The sequence below is a fragment of the Anguilla rostrata genome, chromosome 4 (assembly GCF_018555375.3).
Source record: "Anguilla rostrata isolate EN2019 chromosome 4, ASM1855537v3, whole genome shotgun sequence".
Classification (NCBI taxonomy): Eukaryota; Metazoa; Chordata; class Actinopteri; order Anguilliformes; family Anguillidae; genus Anguilla; species Anguilla rostrata.
In genome coordinates, this window is record NC_057936.1 from 16,757,973 (window position 1) to 16,778,439 (window position 20,467).

Consider the following 20,467-nt stretch of genomic DNA (forward strand, 5'->3'; position numbering starts at 1 on the left):
GTCAAACAGATGCGTACGTCTCCTTCGCACCCCTGCTGAGCAGAGCACCGGGGGGAGGGTGGGAGTGAGGGTGGGGCGCTGCCCGATTCGTCAGTCCCTCTCTCACAGCGCCATTGTTCCTCGTGCACACAGAGGGCCGTGAAGGACATGGCCGGGGCCAGCCCGGGCTGCGGAGGCCCGTCTCCCACGTGGCCCTCGGCCCTCGTGTACAACCGAGGGGCTGGCGGGTCTCCCGCCACTCGCTTTACGGTCAATAAAGTGTCCATAGAAACTAGATTCTGTAAGGAGGCATCAGTGACTTAATTTGGCCAACGTGCCAATGCAGAAGGACAGTGTTGAATAGCTAAGCTCAAAACAAAAGGGAAATGTTAATGTTTGTGCATAGATCTGTGTATATATACTGTGTATATACACATACAAATACATTTGTAATGAAAACGGTCAAATTGTGGGTCGTACAGTCCAAACAGGGCAGAATGGAGCATGAGACCAGTTTCAAAGCATTAATGTTATTTCCACACAATTACTGTAGTTCCTTGGCCCATACAGTAGGAGAAAGTGTTGTGCTCTGTATGCAGCAGGTATTTCTGTGCTGGGGGCTCCTAGCGAATGGCTCCTGTCTGCAGATTCACACGATGATTAAGTTCGCAGTTCTGTTTGCACAGCTATGGTGCTGTTCCGGCTCAGAGGTATTTCAGGTTTCACCGGGGGGATCGCACAAGGTACTTTAATTGGGATAAAACTCAGCCGTGGCAGGAAACAACTGTAGTGTGATAGTTGACTACTTGTTTTCCATGTGCGTCTGGAAACACAGTTCAAATGAGCCAGTTCTTTGGGATTTTTTCTATTTCCCATTGGTCGGTTATGGTTGCTACCACTTTACTGTTCATTTTAGTCCCTTTGACATTGATCTGAATTTTTTTCACATTAATGCATAGGCCTATCTTTTCATTCCTTCAGTGCCTCTTTCTCCCCCTCCCTCCCTCCCTCCCTCCCTGTTCCGTTGGCCAAGAGTGTGCGTTTTGTCGGCGTACGGCGTGGTGTTGTGTTATTTACATAAGGTTGTCAAGAAGCCAAAGCCGAACGCTGTTTAGCATAAAGACCAAAGTCTTATCTCAACACCTCCTTCCAGATTTTGCCTTTTCCAGATGGAAGGCTTTTCGCGGAAAAAAAAAACGTCTGAGCACTACACCACAGACCCCCATGACAAAAAAAGGACAAAAAAAACCCCAAACAAAACACACTTCCCTTCTTATTACCTTTTTCTTAAGAGGTAGAGGAATGTATGTCTATTTAGAGTCTACTATGAAAGGTCACACTTTCCTCTCCTCTCCATTGGTCCCCATCTGCACAATTCATGTACATGGCGGGTCAACAGAAGGCTGAGAGGGGTATATTAGAGGGTGTTCTTAACATTACGTTAAGCTATTTGCCATTGCCCCACACAACATCCTTAAACTGACTCTAGTGCTGTCTTCCTCCCACTTGGGTTTGCGCCCCTGGGGAGGCCAAAATGGGCTGGGGCCAACTACCTCAGGGGCCCCCTCCGCGAGATAAGCCACTGTAGGCTCCCCAGGTGGTGAGCCAGGGCTGGAGCTTCATGTTACAAGCTTCTGAATCGCGCCCACCTTCCAGATTCTGAACAGACACCAATTTAAGCCTAGCGATGTCAACAAGACCCAGAATGCACAAAAGCGATTTGTTACCAGCGCACACTTTGGAAACAGATACCCTCTTAGCAAATACTGTATAATAGTAGATAATAAATCATGAATATCTCCTATGAGCAGCAGCTGGAAGCAGTGATTGTAGCTCCATTTTATTATCCTTCGATACAGCACAGAGTAGTCTGTAATTTCTTTCTCAATGAGAAAAGGCAAACAACATAAGAGGGAGGTTCAAATTGGGGATAAAGCGGGGATGCTAACCAAGATGGACTACCTGTACTTGGCCAATAGACCAGGCAATGATGCACACCTTGTCTGTTTCTATTACACATCTCTGAAGCAGTGCTTTTTCTTGGCTCAAAGAGCTTTATCGGAGGAGTGCTGAATGCATTGTTAAGGGGAGGTTTTAAGAGAAAACTACTAAGTGAGCCAGATTTATTCCATTTTTCCGTCCAGTTTTCTGTGTGAAAATTCCAACTTGAGTTAATTTGGTTTTCATTACTTTCCCACTTCTTTTCTTCTTCAGGCATATTAGAACAATTCAGTGGAGTCATTTAACCCTTGAACAAAGTTCAAAGGGTGTGGAAATAGATAAACATCTAGAATGTCTTTCTCATACCACATGTTTTTGTTTTTGGAGGGAAGAGGGAATCAGCTAGATTCTTCAACGTCATCCACAGAAGTTTGAAATAAATCCTTTCCTTTTGGCACGTACGAACGCGTGTTCTAATGGGGGTCTGTCGCTTAAGAACACGAACGCGCATTAGCCCGCGTGTCAGTTTTTTTTTACGTTGAGGCGATCGCTGCTGACTTTACTTACGGACCGCGCGTTCCCGCCTCGGCACAGGGGAACGAGGAAGTCAGAGAAGTCGTTCTGAACTCGCCGCGTTCCGGGGAGCTGTTCAAAGCGGAACGAGGACCCACATAGGTCACCCTCCACTTGTAAAGTAGCAACCGCCCCCCCCCTCCCCACACACCCCTCCCTTTCTTCTCTCTTTCTTCCCCCCTCCTTTTTAATGCTTTCTCTTTCCTGGCTGTCTGAGGACAGGCGGTCACGCGGCAGCCCGCTCCATGATTAATGGTGTTTATTCTTGACAGGAGACTCCTTTATTTATCTGCTTTGCAGTTTCACTGATATTATCAGTCACCTGAATGAAAAATATTCAGTCATACCAATTTTGCAGTATAAATTGAGTAGAGTCACTTCCTTTCAGTTTTTTTTCCTCCCTCCCCCTCTCCTTGGCGCTCTATCTGGCAGTCTTATCATCGCCACAGTCATTTTCGCGCCGCCTTGTTTGATATGGAGAGGCTGGCTTTAGCCGCATTTGACATAAAGCCTCTTCAATTTTCACGCGGAGAAAAAAAAAAAACGTTAGAAAGAAAGTTGCGGCCCCGGCCTTTTGAAACGCGCGAGGGGAAAGTATCTTCCCTTTTTTTTTTCCGAGGCAATTTCAGGATTTAGAGAGAAAGGAGATAAATACTTCGGCGAACCCCCGAAATGAAGGGGGCACAAAATCTATTTTTTGTAATACGCTGGTATTATAACCTTAATGGCTATTGCCTTTTCCACCTTAAGTCGGCGTGTGGAGCCGTGATATTCTGAAGGTAGCTGTGCATATCGAGGATGATGGATGGAGCCGAGAGGGGGGAGAAAAGGCTGGCTGTTTTTGGCCAGACTTTGCTGCGTGGAGCCTGCAGGAAAGCAAAGGTTGTACCCCTCCACCATCCCCCCAGTTTTAACCCCAGGGAGCTAGCTTGTGAATCACTAAGTGGACTCTGTATATATGTTTATTACATTGTTACGTATTTTTAGAGTCCAGTTATTTTTTGTATGTGTCTGAATGGTGAAAAAGTGCACTCTATGCAAAGTGTGCGAACTCCAAGCTTCAGTATGGCTCGTGAATCTGTTCACTTCTCTGACTGTAGTGACATACATTTTGATTAAATAAATACGTTTATAATACTATTAATGACAAGTTTTACTTTTTTGCTGGTTCAGTGTCAAGAGAAACATACCTTTTAAAGATATTAAATTTATTTTCTGACAGAGTGCGTAGGAATGTCTACCTATCTGTGTGCGTGTGCGTGCGTGTGTAGGTGTGTGTGTGAGTGCACATGTCCATGTGTACATGTGTCTCTGCCTGTGTGCGCATGTCTGTATGTGTTTCTGTACACGTCCTTGTGTGTGCATTCGTGTTAGCGTGTGCATACGTGTGCGTGTAATACACTGAATGTACAATGTTCTCTCTCTCCTGTGAGATCAGAGCAGCCATCTCATTCAGTCGAGTGGAATGCACAGCCTTCCGCTGTGTTCTACCCTGGATTAGAGGCAATATCCTTTCCTTCACTTTGAAGATTTGCTCGCCATGTTTATTTTAATAGAGAGAAACATGCTGTTTCTGACCGAAAGTCTGTGTTAGGGGTGGGAGAGAGGTTTCTGGGGCAGGCCCAAACTTAAGACACCTGGATGAATTGCGTCTCGGTGTTACAAATTTAGCTGCTTTTTCCCTGCCCTCCTTGAACATGGCTGTTCATACAGTATTCATTTGAAACTGAACATACATTTTTTTTCAAAGAAAATTGTATAGATATAAACTGGAAAATATAAAGAAATAGAGAGAATGGCTTTAAAGTGTTTTGTTAGTCGGGCAGCTTAAGAAATATGCTTTTAAAAATATAATGTAAGTGACTGTACAACTTATCAAACATCAATATGGTTATAAGTAATGCTATTTAATGGGTTCAATGATGTCGTAGAAATAAAATAATAATGATCTTGTCACAGTTTAATTTAGCACTTTATTTCTAAGGCAGTTTCTCATCACCTCCAATACAAGCTCTAGGCCTATTGGTAGTGCATAGAAAATCTTTAATAAATGGACATTATCCTAATATTTAAACTTTATTTTAATCTACCACATATAATACTTTATTTTGTAAGAATTATATATTTCAGTCCCTTCTTTTTATTTATAATTTTGGCATTGGCAAAATTGGCATTGATTATGCATTAAATGCATTGCTATATGTGAATTTATCTGTGTTCTGAAGGGCCAAATGAAAAACATGCTGATAGACTGCAGCATGCTTGTTATCACACTTATTGTGAGACGCAGAGAGGGTGTGGATGGGGAAGTGCCTTGTTAATCTGTGCAAGGTTAATGAGTTAATTGAGCTGTCTCCGTTGACAAATTGATTACGTCACGGTTAAATAAAACCATCAGCAACGTGCTGTTGTTTGCCATTGCTGCCCCTGGCATTTTGCGCTATTAAATATTGCCTGTCAAATATTTTCTCAGGCAAAGGTTGTACATTTTCCAGCTTTCATTTAATTTAAGATTTGGGGGAAAAAAACCCTGTGAGCAACAAAAGCATCAGTGACCCCCTTGCCTTTATATTTCTGTAGGCACAGTTAAACCTACAGTAAGACATGAGCTGGAATCGCCAGTTCAAGTATCAGTGCAAAGGGGATTTTCTGTGAGATTCCCTTTCAGCTCAACCTGACTGAGGAAAAGGACTATGGCTTAAATTGAACTGAGCAGTAGTTGTAATCTTGTAACCCAGAAATCTTAATACTGTTAATATAGTTTAGATTTTTCTTTCTTTAAATGTACGTATATAGTATGATTTACATTTTAAAAAGTTTAAATAGTCATTAATAATTATTTTTATTACTTTTTACATTACTGAGAAGTTTTGGTCATGTACTGAAGAAATGTATTAATGGAGTAGAGCAGTGTTCTGTCAAGCCCAGTCTGTTACTTGTTTTACAGAAATACAAGTGTGCAAATTAATCAGTTATATTACAACATAGCAGTTATAACAGACTCACTGGTGATTCTATGCACAATTTAAGGTGTGTATTATTCAGTTGGCTTCAATTTCCAATTTACCTTCAGCTGCCTCTGTTTTGGTGAATTATAAGATTGATTTTAATTGTACATTTTGTTCAATTCAGTCTTACTTGTGATTGAAATGTTTTAAAGAAAACTGAAATCGGCTAATTAGAAACATTTATTCATAATTAATATGTTCTGTTTGTAACAAAATAGTAGTGTATTATAAAAACATTTCTATCGTTCAATTGGTTCAAAGAATTTTACTTGAGGATATATGTTTATTTGATAAGTTTTCAGATTGATCTATAAGTCATTGCCCCAATTGAAACATTATACTGTAAAACAGAGTGGTCTGCATTCATATGATACATTTTAGTGCCCATATATTATCAACATAAGTAAAATCATTTATTTAATTTTGACTTTATTTATTTGGCACATTTTTCAACCTCAACCTCACTTGCAATGTATGAAATATTTAGGCTTTCGATTGCTGTGAAGCCTAGAATTTAATTAATCAATGGTTAGTATTGCTTAATACTATCACTTCATAAGAACGTGAGGGTTCTGTGATAATTATAGTAATGATGATAATATCCTCAGTAAGAGTTTCCTTGCAGTCTCTGAGGAGTTCCTGTGGAGTGCAGTGCTGTAGGCTGTGTACAGTGCAGAATAGCAGCTGTCACATCAATAGTCTATTTCTAATGTTAATTGGGCTTGTAAATACTTTCCCCCTCTCTCATTAGGAACTATTAAAGAATGGCAGCACACGTTACCCAATGCCGGTGTGAAGTTCTGTACTGTTTTACCATTTAACCATTTTCCCTCCAAAAGCAACATGAGAGCAAGTATTATTTCTAATGCAATTAAAGTATGCTACTCTTTGGCTGTTTGCGGTGTACAACGAAGGCAAGGCCCTTTTGTAGTTGTGGTTGTCTGACAATATTTTAACTAAACTACTGTGCTTAAGTAGTTAGCTACTTACAGTAAGAAGTTTTACGTTCTAAAAAAAATTATTTTGTGTTGGTCATGTTTGAGTTTGTGTGCATGCACATATTTGCACATTAATGTATGTTCAGCTACATTTAAAAATGAAAATGTTCAAAATATTGGTTGTTTTTAAAAACATCAAAGACAAACAAGAGGAGTAGTTCCAAAGATTAACCATGCCGGAATATATCTTTGTATTTATGATGCAAACTGTTTTACAACTGCAGGCTATTTTTCATGATAATACAAATAGAAAACAAATTTCTGCCTCATTTCTCACACAAAAAAAGAGTGAGAAATAAGAGTCCGTAAATCTTTTGTGTATGAGGAATTCGTGACAGAAATATTTAATGGAATAGTTTACTTGCAGGGTTTTTGTTTCAGCTTTAGTGTATGTTTTCAACTGTTATGTGATGAAAGATATTTTTGAAATTTAGAGAAGTTTTTGACAATCTGCTGCCTTTACAATGGCAGGTTCAGTTCAGAGCATTTGGAGGTTTGTGGTCTAAAGCAAAAGAATTCACTTCAGGTAACTCCAAAGCAACTTGTACAGTCATGTTATTTTTCCAGGGGCTGTTTATATGAACACGCTGTGTTTACGGTGTTTATTCTGAATCATAAGCATACATGCCAGTTTTTATATTTCTATCCCTTAGCACAGCCGTCGTAGGCTGCACTCCTTTGGAAATCGTTCCAATCGAAAATAAAGCTCAACGTTATTATTTTAAGAATAATCTCATACAACTTTTGAAGGCATAACGTTACTATTCAAGTTGTTTTTGAAGTGTATTTTCTAGCTGTAGACTATAAACTATTGCCCATATACCAGCCCCTATACCAGAAACCTCCATACATATCTGAACTATTGCACAAATCTGTCTGTGCAAATCAAAGGCACTAACACTGAAGTAGTATGAAAAACCTCAAAGTGGACAATCCCTTTAAAGACTTGAGAATATTTTCTACAACTATGAATATTTAACTAGAATATATTTAAGCAATATTCTCATTTGTATTATTGTTTTTTTAATGTATAATGCCTTATGTTGATGTAAATGTTTTAATCTGTGAACATATGAGGATCACAAGTCTGTCTGTTTTCTAGAACCCCTCATACTATAGGTGAACTCACAAATCCTGATTGTAAGCGTAATACAAATTTTCCATATTATGAAACTAATATTTTCAGTGGGAAAATATCAAAAAATTGACTTTACGCTGGATTTTGCTGTTTTATTCTTGCAGTGATTTTTTTTTCAAATGTAAAATCTTGGGACAAAATATGAACAGGAAAATCATGCAACAGGAAATCTGTTTTGACCACGATGTTTACAAAGATGACTTGAAACAATGTCATAATGTCTTGTGTTGGCTTGTGCCAGTTAAATCCACAAACACTTTCTTCACGGTTCCTTTTAAAATATATTTTGAGAAAAGGGGTTAATTATGCCTCCATGTTCAATAGACAGCAAGCTGTGGAATTATTTTTATTTTTATTTATTTTTTGCAGAACAGCCCTTAGTATCCTTTAAGCATCCGGCAGAAGAACAAATGACATGCGCTTGTGCTGTAGTTGTACCTGTGAGCAGACTCGGTCCCCGGGCCCCGCAGTGCGAAACAGGGAAGTGTGTACTTTCCATTACTCCAGCTCAGGCTCCTGGCCCTCCAATCTGACTCAGGGGGCCGGTTACAGCAAGTAACGAGATTTGGGGAACAGGGTCATAAATCTTCCCTCTCCCTCGCCAGAAAACTTTTCTCTCTTCTTTTTTTCCTCCCCCGTCCCCTTCCTACTTCAAGTAAATCGGGGGAAACATTAGGAGGTGTAACAAGGTATAAAATCACAGCGCGGCACGCTTTGAGACATTTGTTCACCGGAGTAAAATCATAAACCGCTTGCAGTCTAGTGAGGTGAGGTCATTGATGGTCTTTCTCTCTTTACCTGCACATTTTTCTCTCTTTTTTTATCCTATTCCATTGTTGTTTCTCACATTTTGTTTCCCAGCTCACAAAACTGTGCCGAATTCATTGGTTATGACCATACTGTAGCTGCAGTTTAATCTGCGTTTCCCATCTTATCAGGCCTGAGATTTTATTTAAGCTGAGAAGGCTGTGCTGGAGTTACAGGCATAATTACATCTGTGTAGAAAGGTGCTCGATCTGGGCATTTGACAACCAGGTTAAATATGAACAGGGATTCTGAAGCTTGTTGTTGAAGCAGTGGTGCGTTCCCCACTACCCATTTCATTTTTGTTGAGGGACGAAATAATCACATTTGGGTGTACTGCGAAACAATGCAGCAGCCTTCTTCTCTTTGTTTATTTTTTTCTCCCCTGCCTTTTTTCCCATGATACCTCACACGCTAAGATAGGGGTCAGCCCTCACAGTTGTCTCTGTATACATCCGGAGGGAGCATCGCACGTCTGCGCAGTTATGTACACAGCTGCAGGGTGTCTGCGCTTCTTTAGAGGGATGTAACGGTTTTCAGTTATTCTTTGTGTGTGTGTGTGTACCTACGTGTGTGTGTGTGTGTGTGCGCGCGCATGCGTTTGTACAGGTCCAGCCATCAGCAGGAAAGCAGGATGTTGCTCATAATTAACTGCTGAAATGAGACAAGGATTTTGGCGAGGGCTGTGAGCTTTTCTAAGGAGAGGGGAGAAAGAGTAACGTGCGGCACATGGCCTGCTTCCAGAACCTTCTCCTGCGAGCTTGCCCCTGTGACTGCTGGCTGCATGTGTTTTCTCTGGCAGCCGCGCTGTGCATTGTTAATAGGCTGAGGGGCTGGAAAGCGGGCCTCTCCTCACGGCGCAATACTAATCTCTGCCGTTAGACACTTAAGCAGCACTGAGCCGGCACCGGGCGCCATTGTGCGGCTGATTTATGATTAAATATCGAGGTATGAAACATGACATTTTATTAGTCCAACAAGATGGATGAAATAGCAATAATAAAGTAGGCTACGTCTTGTTAGTTCTCACCCTCGCCTTTTCACTATCTACCCTTTTTTTTCTTTTGCTTTCTTCCCTCGCTCCTTTCAGGATATATATTGGGGAAACAGCAAACTTGATGGATTTTTTTGTTTGTTTGTTTGTTTTTCAAAATGGAAAGGAAATCGTTTTTTTTTTTTTCAAACTTTCTTTCATGCGTGCGCACACACACACACACAATCTCTCGCGCCTATCCTCCTTTCTCCCACAGACATACTGAAGTGCAAACACACACACACACACACACCCACACGCACATGAGCACACGTGCACAAACGCATCGCGACTCAGTCGCCCCTCTTTCTCTCTCTCTCTCTCTCTCTCTCTCTCTCTCTCTCTCTCTCTCTCTCTCTCTCTCTCTCTCTCTCTTTCTCTCCTCTTCCCTCTCGTGCGGAGGAGGATTAGCGCGTTTCGCAGAGGGACCCTCCGTTCTGCGCCGCGCGGCGGCGTGGGCCTCCGGGAGCCCGCTCTCCCCCAGCCGCGGGATTAATGGCGGGACGAGCTCGGGAGGCGTCCCTGGCCCGGGCCACGGGATTAATAACGGGACGAGCTCGGGAGGCGTCCCTGGCCCGGGCCGCTAAGCTGGCTTAGGAACCGCGGCCCCCGTCCCGGACGAGCCCCACCCCCCCCCCCTTTATCTCCCTCACCTGTGAGGCACGGCATTCACGCTCTGACTGACTCACCCTTCCAAGCTCATTAAAGACCTGTTCGGTTACTAAAGCGCTTGAACTGCGAACCCTAATTCTCTATCTGGCTCCAGGCAGGGCTTTTCGCCTGTGTCGGGAACCAGGCCACTGACAGCCTTATTGAGCGCTGGAGATGGATTCTCCTTTTTCCGGTGGAAGTTTTAACTCTTTATCAGATGAGTCCTTGCTTTTTGGCTGAAGTGCCATCATAGCCGAGAGCGTGTGAGGACGACGATAACAAATGATCCAAAAGGGTTAACTGCGGTGGTGTGAAGGAATAATAATGATAAATTATTTAAACTAGACTGATGGAGTGTGGCTTCTATTATTAGACGCATGGCAACAGGGAATTGCTTAGTAGTAGGTTAAGTACATTATTTCTCATGCTGTAAAGGAGGAAGTGACAAGTACGACAAAAAAGATCAAAATAAAAAGGACGGTACTTCTAATAGGCTTCAGGAATGTTCCCGTTTTTCAGGACTGTTTGAAATTACAGGAAAATGCCTGCTCATTTTGTATAATTTAGCTTTTTGTACGTCCTGCGTTTCATTTTCCCATATGTTCTTATCTCGATTGCTGAAATTACACTTAATTGCGCCATTGAACTAATTTTCAAAACAAGCTGCGCTCTTTTTATTTGCCGAGTAAAAACAAACACGCTGGTGAGCCGTAACTCAAATGTTTCTGGGGAAAGCAAATGGACGTTTGAGCGTCGCTTTTGTGTTTCGCCGTGTTGCGGAATGGGAGATGGTTGAGCCTTCACCTCGAGGGAGAAGTTGAAAATGCACATCTTCGAAAGGGTGGCAGGCTAAATTCCTTAGCGCAAGAACAGCAACCGTTGTTATCTGTGAGATTATTGAGAAATAATCCTCACAAGGCACAAAAATCCCACATGTTTAGCATGAAGGCACGTAAATTCTTCTGCGTGCCTTTCAAAGTGTGATGATGAAGGGTGTGATACGGAGAGCTCTCTAAGTGATATAGGATCTCCATTGTGTCTCATCTCCCATGGTTCCCATGACCGGGTTGGCAGAGCTACACTGCGTGTGGAATTTCCCACAGATGCGCCTGTGTGAGTGAGCGCCCCCTGTAGGCACTGCAGAGCCTGGGCTCTGTTCTCAGGCTAACCCTGGAAAGCACCTAAGGGCGTGAGGGGAATCGGTGGTGGTGTCAGGCAGCAGGCCTTCGTGTTTTGACTCAGAGCTGTCACAGTCACTGGCGTCTGTCGTGAAACACGTGTTATCCTGGCGGTGTGTACGTGCCTGCAGGTGTGTTCGGTTGGACCCGCGAGCCGTACTACGTGTACGAGTGTGTGTGTGAGTGCGTGTGGCTGTTTGTCTTTGGGAACAGGTTTGTGCCTCATTGAACCAACCACAGAACTTCTTTTTTTGTGTCCCTGTCAAGTCCATCCCGAATGCTCTGCATAAGCATTATATACCCTTTATGAGGTTACATTCTGAAGGCTATAAGGTGACATTTGGAACAGTTATTGTGTAAAATGCATAATTGTTTGTAACAGATTTGCTGAAACTGATCTACTATATAACGAGGACCTGTGTCCTCAGCAGACTTCTTAAGAGCGGAAAAATCCATCAAGCTGATCTTGCCAACACCCCACTTGCCAAAACAGAACGTCATGTGCAACTGATGCTTATTTAAACAAACACCAGACTTGCCACCGGAAAAGTGACTGAGTCAAGGCGAAAACTTCTTTGGTCAGGGCAAACTGCTTATATCCACAAGTGTTCTCAGTCATTATAACACGGTCCAGCCGTACACTTTTCAGTTGGAATTTCTCCCACGCCATTGTAGGAGAGAGCCACGCAGAGTGCGTGTGCGTGTGTGCATACGTTCCCATGATGTCCAGCTCCCGGACAGCTAATCACCGGTCCTATAGGGCCACAGCCCAGTAGGTTTCAGAGTTCCCCTTAAACTTGCAAAATTCCCAGAACTGGGGATTGGCTAAATTGGCTCAATGGGGACAGCCAATAGAATCGTGCCGTTTAGCTCCAGGCTGGTTGGAAGGCCGTGGACAGAAGCCCCCTGAGACCAGGGTGGAGCAGCTCTGCACCAATAGGAAAGCCCCAGGAGTGCTCTGAGGGAATCATGCCGGGAGGGGTGGGGATTTGTCTTTGATGTGACAATGAATAGCCATTGCTCCACCCACCCCCCCACCCCCCCACCTCCCCAAACCCCCCAAAAACCTTGCCAATGCTTTTATGGAAGGGGAGTGAGAGAGAAAACCCCATTCAGGCATAGGGGACTTAATTGCCACAGCCGTTGCACACGCCTGGCAATCCCCAGCAGGCTCAGCCATCCGAACGGCGCTCGCCACATGCGCCTGGATCCATATTCCGGCTTTGTGTTTAGAAATGCGTCAGGAATTCCTGAGTTTAAGCGGGGCTCGCCGTCTCCTCCTCTGGGCACGATCCGGTACGATTGCATTTTGTCTTTGAAACGCCTTGCTGTGTTCCTCAGAACACACAATAACTCTGATCGCCACGTGCACGCCAACCCATCTCGGAAACCCACACGCAGGCCCACAGCTACACAGGAAGATGAATAAAAATATGCGTTGGGCCGACTGCCGTGGTGTGGCATAACTGGATGGATTATTCATGTGCGTGTTTGAAGTTTGTTTTACTTGAAAGGCTTTCTTCCCCTTCAAATCTGTACAAAGTGAATTGAATTGAAATCTGAAAAAAGGAATAAGCATGTAAAATAATTTTATGTAAATAATAACAGCAGTAATCCAAATTATTTTTCTTGAGAGAAGGCGATTGGAGATAAGGCCTTATCAGAGTCTAAGTGGCTGATTGTGTTTGTTTTACAGTGGATGTGGACTGTGAATTATAATGAACAATAACTTTATACATATGGTAATCTGGGGACAAAGATGTTTTTTTAGGCAAATTAAACTTAGCATAAAATGTTTAAACAAATTTTTGGTGGTACTTTCAGTCATGCTAAATTGGTACAGTCCAACCCTTGTGCATGGTGACCAAAGTTTTACTGGGTAAAACTGACATGAACTGTAAAATAAAACGTAACACAGGGTACTGTGAAACTAAACAGAGCTGGAAATGACATGTGAAAATAGTGTCGAAATGAAAACTAATGGAAAAGGCAAAACTATAACCATGCTCTGAAGGCTTTGTCGGCCTAACAGTATTGGCATCTGCTCTCTCATCCTACCCTGCCGTGTCTTTCAAAAGTGCACACAAATCTCTGGACCAGCTCCTGCTACAGTGAGCCATGCTACGGCTTGAACAACAACACGCCACTGAGTTTATAAGAGCCAGCACCCCAGAGCCACGTTAACCAATATTGATGTAAGACTTAATGAGATACATATGACTTGAAAGCTGTCAGCTGAGTGGAGGATTGAGGCCTAGGCTGTTTAGGCCTCCAGCTAGGGGGGGCTTATGTACTCCATTGATTAGAGCTGGAAGTTAAGTCTTCCGCTCATTACGGGCAGGGCTGCGCTGGGGCAGGAGCTTTCATTCGTTCTGCAGTTACCTTAGCCTGGTCTGGCTCTCAGGCTGGTGCTGATATGATGACATCACGCTGATTGGGAAAAGTTTGCAATCGGAAGCTTCAAGCAGGCAAACCAAATCTATGCGAATGTATTCGTTTGGCATAATTACTGTTGAAGAAAAACAACACAGCTGGATCTTGTTAGAGACATCCTGCCTGGTTGCCGTATTGTCTGCTGAATCCAAACATTGGAAGGCCAAATTTTTATTGATCTTTTTACCGAGAAATTCAGTCAGTATTTCACCCACCCAAAACTCTCTCTCTCTCTGTCTCTCTCTCTTTCTTTATTTTTCTCTCCCTTTTATCCTCTCTCACATATACACACACACATACGCACATGCACACGCACAAACACACACACGCACACACACACTCACTCACTACCAGCACATTCACTTTCTCTCTCACACACACAAACATTCGCTCACCACTCACTACCAGCACATTCACTCTCTCACACACACAAACATTCACTCACCACTCACTACCAGCACATTCACTCTCTCACACACACAAACATTCACTCACCACTCACTACCAGCACATTCACTCTCTCTCACACACACACACAAACACACACGCACACTCTTTCTCTCTTTCTTTCCCTTGCTCACATTGGCTCTCCTGCTCTCCCTCTTTGATCTCAGTGAAAGGGGCGGTTTGAAGGAGCGCTGTTTCCGCTCTCAGGAGACTCTCTGGACTTCCACGGCTCCGCAGCAGAGCTGCCAGGGCTGCAGTGGCACACAGGAAAGCGCCGATACCCTGACCCCACGTTCACCGAGCGCACCACCCCCCAAACCCAGCAGGCCCCACTCAGTCTTCACCAGCTCTGCAAGAGATCACTCCGCTGCACAGCGTCATCTCCAGGGGCCGCGGCTCGACTCCCGGTCACAGAGCGCCCACAAACCCCAGCGTTCCTGTTCCGTGGCCTCAGCCCCCCTCCCCCCATCCCCCTGCTCCTGCTCTTTGGTTTTCGTTTTTCCCCAAGGCTTGTAGGGCCAAGACTGCAGGGTTTTCAGGAAGTCCTTTTCGTGGGATTGAATTTGTAACTGAGTTTTAAAATGGAATACGGATGCACGGCGTTGTTCGTAAATTATATTTCTGTTCCTGCAGCTTGGGGAGAAAAAGCTTTTGGAATTTGTTCTCTACAATGCCTCCCTCTGACTGAAACGCTCCGTTTTTATGCAAGAGCATTTCTCTTCTCCCTTCCAGGTTTGGCTCAGAGTGGTAGCTTTACTTTGGCAAGCTAGCTCTGAGATTACTCAGTTTTCATGTAATGCATAAAGACAACCTGCTTGTTTGTTCACTATAATTTAATACCGAAAGAAATGCCATTTAATTTTCATCTAATTTGCTCGAAGAAGTGACTTAGGACTTTCCCCATCGTTGACCTCTTTACAGAGACCAGATAAAACATCTTTGCCTATCAGAAAGCGATCAGTAAAAAAAAAAAGAAAACACCCACGACAAAGGTTTCAGAAAACACAAAATGAGCGACGTCTTCAAGGAGCTGAGAAACTCTCAGCGCTGAATCTGGAGCGTGAGGGCCTTGCGAGCAGAAAATGGTTTCCATATGGCAAACGCACGGTGCTCAATCTTTCCTCGGGTCCAGATCTCAGGATATAGACGTTGAGGAGTAATACGAATTATAAAGCAGGGGTGGGTGAGGGGTTGGCTGTTGGAGTAAAAGCTATTTCCCTGCATACCATGACCCTGGTAAGCCAGGAGACACGGAGCTCCCCGGGGTGGGACTTTGATGTAAATCTTAAATCAGGTGTAACTAAGACGGCACCTTGCCGGCTCCGTATCTCCCCGTCAAATTCCACCCCGTCAGAATCCGGCCCATCACGTTGATTAATGCACGCCAGCAGATGCGAAGACGATCAAGGCGTCAGAAGAAAAAAAAACTTACAAAAAAAAGAATCTACCCAGAACAATTCCTCCTCTTCCACCCCTTCCACGCCCCTCCCCCCCTCCTCCCCTCCCCTCTTAACTCCGCCCTTGCTGCCCAAACCCCAGGCGATCTCTTCTCTCCCTCTGGCTGCCGGCAGTGCCTGACTCCTATATGCTAAATTAATTGGAAAAACAAGGGGACAAAAGCCATTTAGCAGGGGTCAGCGTGTAGTGTCACGGCCGACACATGACAGGGTCGATCATCATCAAGGCAGTTGAAACGGCACTCGCAGACCTTGGAGGAGATTTGCGTGACGTGCATGATTTAATTTTCTTATCTGCTTTGGGGGTCCCAACTTTCGCCGCTGTTTTGTGATGAAAAGGCATTTTGAGACACTGCGTTGGGTCCACGAGATGATTGTTTGACTGGGGTTTCATAAGATCAATGCGGTGAAAATATAGGACAGTTTCTTTCAGCTTCTCCAAACATGTCTGAGGGAAGTCAAATGGATTCTAATGGTGTGCTTGTGCTGGTGTGCGTTTGTGCGTGTGCGTGCGTGCACTGGTGTGTATGTATGCTTGTGTATTTGTGCCTGTGCATATGTGCAAGCATGTGCGTGCATGTGTGTGTACTTATGTTGGTGGATATCTGTGTTTTTGTGTGTATGTGCATGTGTGTGCGTGTGTGCATGTGCGTACGTGTGTGTGTTGTAGTCACAGCTGCGTGTGTGAGTTATGCTCCTGTGGAGTGCAGGTATTCGGAGCACAGCGTAAATGGCGCATGTCATGAGGGCCCTGTTGCATGGGTTCTCTTCAGAAGTAGCAGCCTTATCTCCTACCTGCAGGCCCATGCCCCACTATTGCCCCACAACACCACTACTCTACCAGTATGCCTCTGCCGGATTGTCAGAATTGAGCCAAGTCCATGACCCTGACAGATGAGGAAACACTCACGCCGCACTGCGTGGGAAAATGGCTTCCAGTGCTAGCATTAGCAGCCTCAGGGCCAGGCCGCAGAGCCTAGAGTCACAGTGCGCCTACATTTTAAAAATTCACTGCGGTAATTAACTAAAGAGTACACGGTATACAAGTAGTTTCGTCCCGAATCAACAGTGACACCAGCTCTTCAGTGGGCATACTGTTCAGGGAGAAGATGGGTGAAATTAAGAAACAATGGTAAATATACGTTCTTACACAACTGTGTGTACAGTCCGTGTACCGGGCACTGAAGCACCCATGGCCACCTCCAAGGACTGGACGTTCAGCTGTTATGAAGCCTTGCTTTTATTTGCAGTACTGATGCTACGTCACGTATCTCACTATAGCTACAATTTTTGTCCATTTTGATTATATTGACCTGGCAGATGAGTATTTCAACCAACAAAGAAGTAACTGTAAACAAGGAAGTGGATAGAATTGTTGTTTTGGTAACCATAAACAATGTCTCATCTTACCACTTTAATGTGAACAGTCAGTTCTAGAATGCTGCAGTGAATGTCAGTTTTAGAATGCTGCAAACAATGAGATTTGCGAAGAGTCGTCAGTTGCAGCTCATCATGAATCTTTGGTCTGAACTAACCTTTAAATCGCGTGGAATATTAAGCGGTTTTCAGTGAAAAAGAATACTGAATTTAAAACATAATTTGTTCAGCCATCCACCACAGTCAGCACCTTAACCAGACAAGCAACCATTCAGGCAATTAACAGAGCCAACAATCTCCTGGATTTAGCTATTATGATATAAAGTGACATTTCATGGACAAAATAACAATTGGGAGCTACAGATTACTCTCTTGAAAACATATAATTCTGTGCTACAGTAAAGTGAATTTTTCATTTTGAACCACATTTGCATCCCGGTAAAGTAAATACTGTTGGCCGGTGGGTTGGTGATTAGTGGGCGTTGCTTACAGAAATAGCTAAATACCGAAAAAAATATTTTAGAGCAGGGAAAAATCTATTTGGGCGGGTGTGTTCGTGTACGTGTATGCGCACGTGTGCATCCGTGCACATGCATGTGCTTGGTGTGTGTGCATGTGCGCACATGACCGTACATGTGTGTACACTCTTGCTGTCTGTCCTTGGCTCTGTATAACAGGTCCCAGACCGGGGCTCTTTAATTGCAGGCCTGTGATGTGGAAGTGAGAGGCCAGCTGGAGCTCTGGGGATGTGTTGGGGTGTAATTGGGCTGTTCCGGTCCCAGTCCGTCGCCAAGGTCACGTCAAGCCAAACTCCAAAGCGAACTTTCCCTTCCCAGCGCCCTTCTCTCTCGAGTGCTTTTGCCTTGGCTCCGTCCAGGCGGGGTCACATCGATCGGCTCAGCCAAACGTCTAATAAGCTTTAATCGCGGAACATATCTTTTATGTGTTTTGACACTTGGGATTCATGGTTTCCTGATGGGATTGCTTCTTGTCTTCAAGACCATCATTATATAGAGATTTTGTAACCTCTTTAGGCAATTAAAACAGGAAATGGATGTTTTTTTTCTCAGGCTGGCATGGTTTTATGTGGTGATTTTTTGGGTTCCGTAACAAATTGTGAATTGCTGTGGAAATGTGTGGTATGACTGTTGACTTTGGGTTTCAGTGGCGTAAAATTCCAAATGTGACACAGCTTGTGTTTCTCAGCAATAAAAGCCATTTTTCAGGGGTAATATCTATATGATTTTTCAGTTTGAAAAACCATTACTCTCTGGATTGCCTGGCTCACTCGAGCAGCTGAATACATGTATCGTACAGCTGGGAATTATGGGTAGTCGTACGAAAAGCACAGTTCTACTCATGTCCAAGTAAGACTTACCCATGGAAGCAGACTTTGATATATGAAAAAGAAGTGATCAATGGAAATATAGGTCTCTATGGGAGTCTTTTTTGAGCCACATAGATGGCAGGAGAGAAATTGTGACATGATTAATCTCTGAATCCTACTAGGCTTCTGAAAGCCTTGAACTAGAAGAGAAGCAAAAGTCTGTTTCCATGCAGCGGTGAACACGTCCCTTGCGCTTTGCACGTTATGTTTCCACACCACAGCTACGCTGGGGCGGGATTTCCTAGGAGCCCAATAGCCTGGAGCTTTAATATGTTCAGTAAATACAAATGCAACAATTATTATTCAGTTATCAATATATCTTAGAGGCAATTTTGTCTCATTGTCACAAATTGTAGACTAATTGTCCATGGTGATGGAGTTGTGTTTGTAACTTGTAGTAGCTTGCCCAGGCATCATGGAACTTCATTTGAAGTGTTATTTAACACAATATTAACAACCCATAACCATGATGTCCGTGGATGACCCTTTCACCCGTTTTTTGTTCTGTTTGTCCTTCCAGGCCCCCGTCGCTGGCCGGCAGCCCGGCATTTTCGGACATCTCCCTCATCCGAATCTCGCCCCACCGGAACCCATCGGTGGGGGCGGAGTCCCCATTCAACCCCCCGCACCCTTACATCAACCCCTACATGGACTACATCCGCTCCCTCCACAGCAGCCCCTCCCTCTCCATGATCTCCGCTGCCCGGGGCCTCAGCCCCGCCGACGGTGAGCCCTGCGACGTCCCGCACGCGCCCAGTCCCCTACAGGGACCCGAAACCCTGGTACTGCTGGTCCCTGTCGCCATTTAGAGCTTTGAATTGCTCAATTAAAGCAGTTGGTTACATAACCTGTTTGGTTACACAGCCTGAATTGGTTGCTGAATCTTTAGGTGAAAACCTTGATCTCCAGGACCGTGGTTGCAGACCCCTGATTTACGTTGTAATTGACTCATTACAAATGTTTGGTTAAATGTCTAATGATTTAATTGGCAACCTAGTTTGGTTAATCATCTGTTCTGATTCAACTGGTGATTTTTCCTTGGGTAATTGTCTATCGTGTCTTAATTGGCGATTCTATTTTGGTTAATTGCCGGTTCTGATTCATTTCCAAACTATCATTCCTTCTTCCAAAGACTTAATCACTATTTGCACTATTACAAGAAAAGCAGCTCCCTTCTGTGGTCAGAGGACACAGCCGTTCAGTTACACGCATGTCGCTTGAGTCCATCTTGGACAGAGATATGTGTGTGTATATTCAAGGTTTGTCTGTTCCCATTCTTCTTCAATGGTTTTTGAGGAGCATCAGCGAGACACAGCAGTGAAACTTCAGCCCAGTGGTCTCAGGTGGTCTTAGATTCATGTGGGGGGGGTGCGAAGGGGTCTGCTGACATAGGTGCAATGTGGGAAATCAGTTAAAGGCTCTGTTGTTTAAAGACTCACGGTCACACAGCCCTTCTCATGGATTGGGGTGTAATTGAAGGTGGGAGCTCAATTACAGAAGGACCCCAGTTTCACATGGGACTGCTCCCCTGACCTCTCAGTGAGTACTCAGCCATGGCTCAGTGGCCTGCACCAGAGAGCTGTGACAACTGAAAATAGACCATTCAGCACCTAATGGATATCACTATAATGGTCAGGGCATAGTGCTTGAATCATGGGTGCTACGTAGCTGAATATTGTGCAGCAATATGTGCAGTATAGCGGGACGTTCGCCTAATGCACCAGTTTTCACTGCAGTGATGCGCCCCATAGTCTGGAATCTTAAACATACCTGTGTCAAGAATGGCAGGTTTTCCCATTGGGTGATGTGTGATTGGTCATAACTTCACCCAGGGAGGGAGGGTTTCAGAGAGCATTTCCTTCCAGCTGTTCACAGTTTTGTGCCAAATGTACAAAATATGCATAAGGAAAGCCCATGTCCACCAAATTCCCTTAGAAAGACCCCCATACAGACACTCGTCTACACGATACACTGAATAGGACCACTCAAAGGACTCCTGAGATTTCTTTAGTGATTCGACATTCTTAATTTCTGTTCCAGATTCTCCCTGTCCTATATGACAG

At 44.0% G+C, this 20,467-nt stretch overlaps 1 protein-coding gene across 3 annotated transcripts in view; it reads left to right on the forward strand.

Annotated features, from left to right (window-relative positions):
- gli3 (GLI family zinc finger 3) overlaps window positions 1–20,467 on the forward strand; it is a 142,366-nt gene that overhangs the window by 84,149 nt on the left and 37,750 nt on the right. For all 3 annotated transcript variants that reach the window (XM_064330971.1, XM_064330970.1, XM_064330972.1), the window contains exon 5: window positions 18,925–19,130. In XM_064330971.1, coding sequence (XP_064187041.1) covers window positions 18,925–19,130 — 206 coding nt within the window. The remainder of the gene's footprint in view (window positions 1–18,924; window positions 19,131–20,467) is intronic.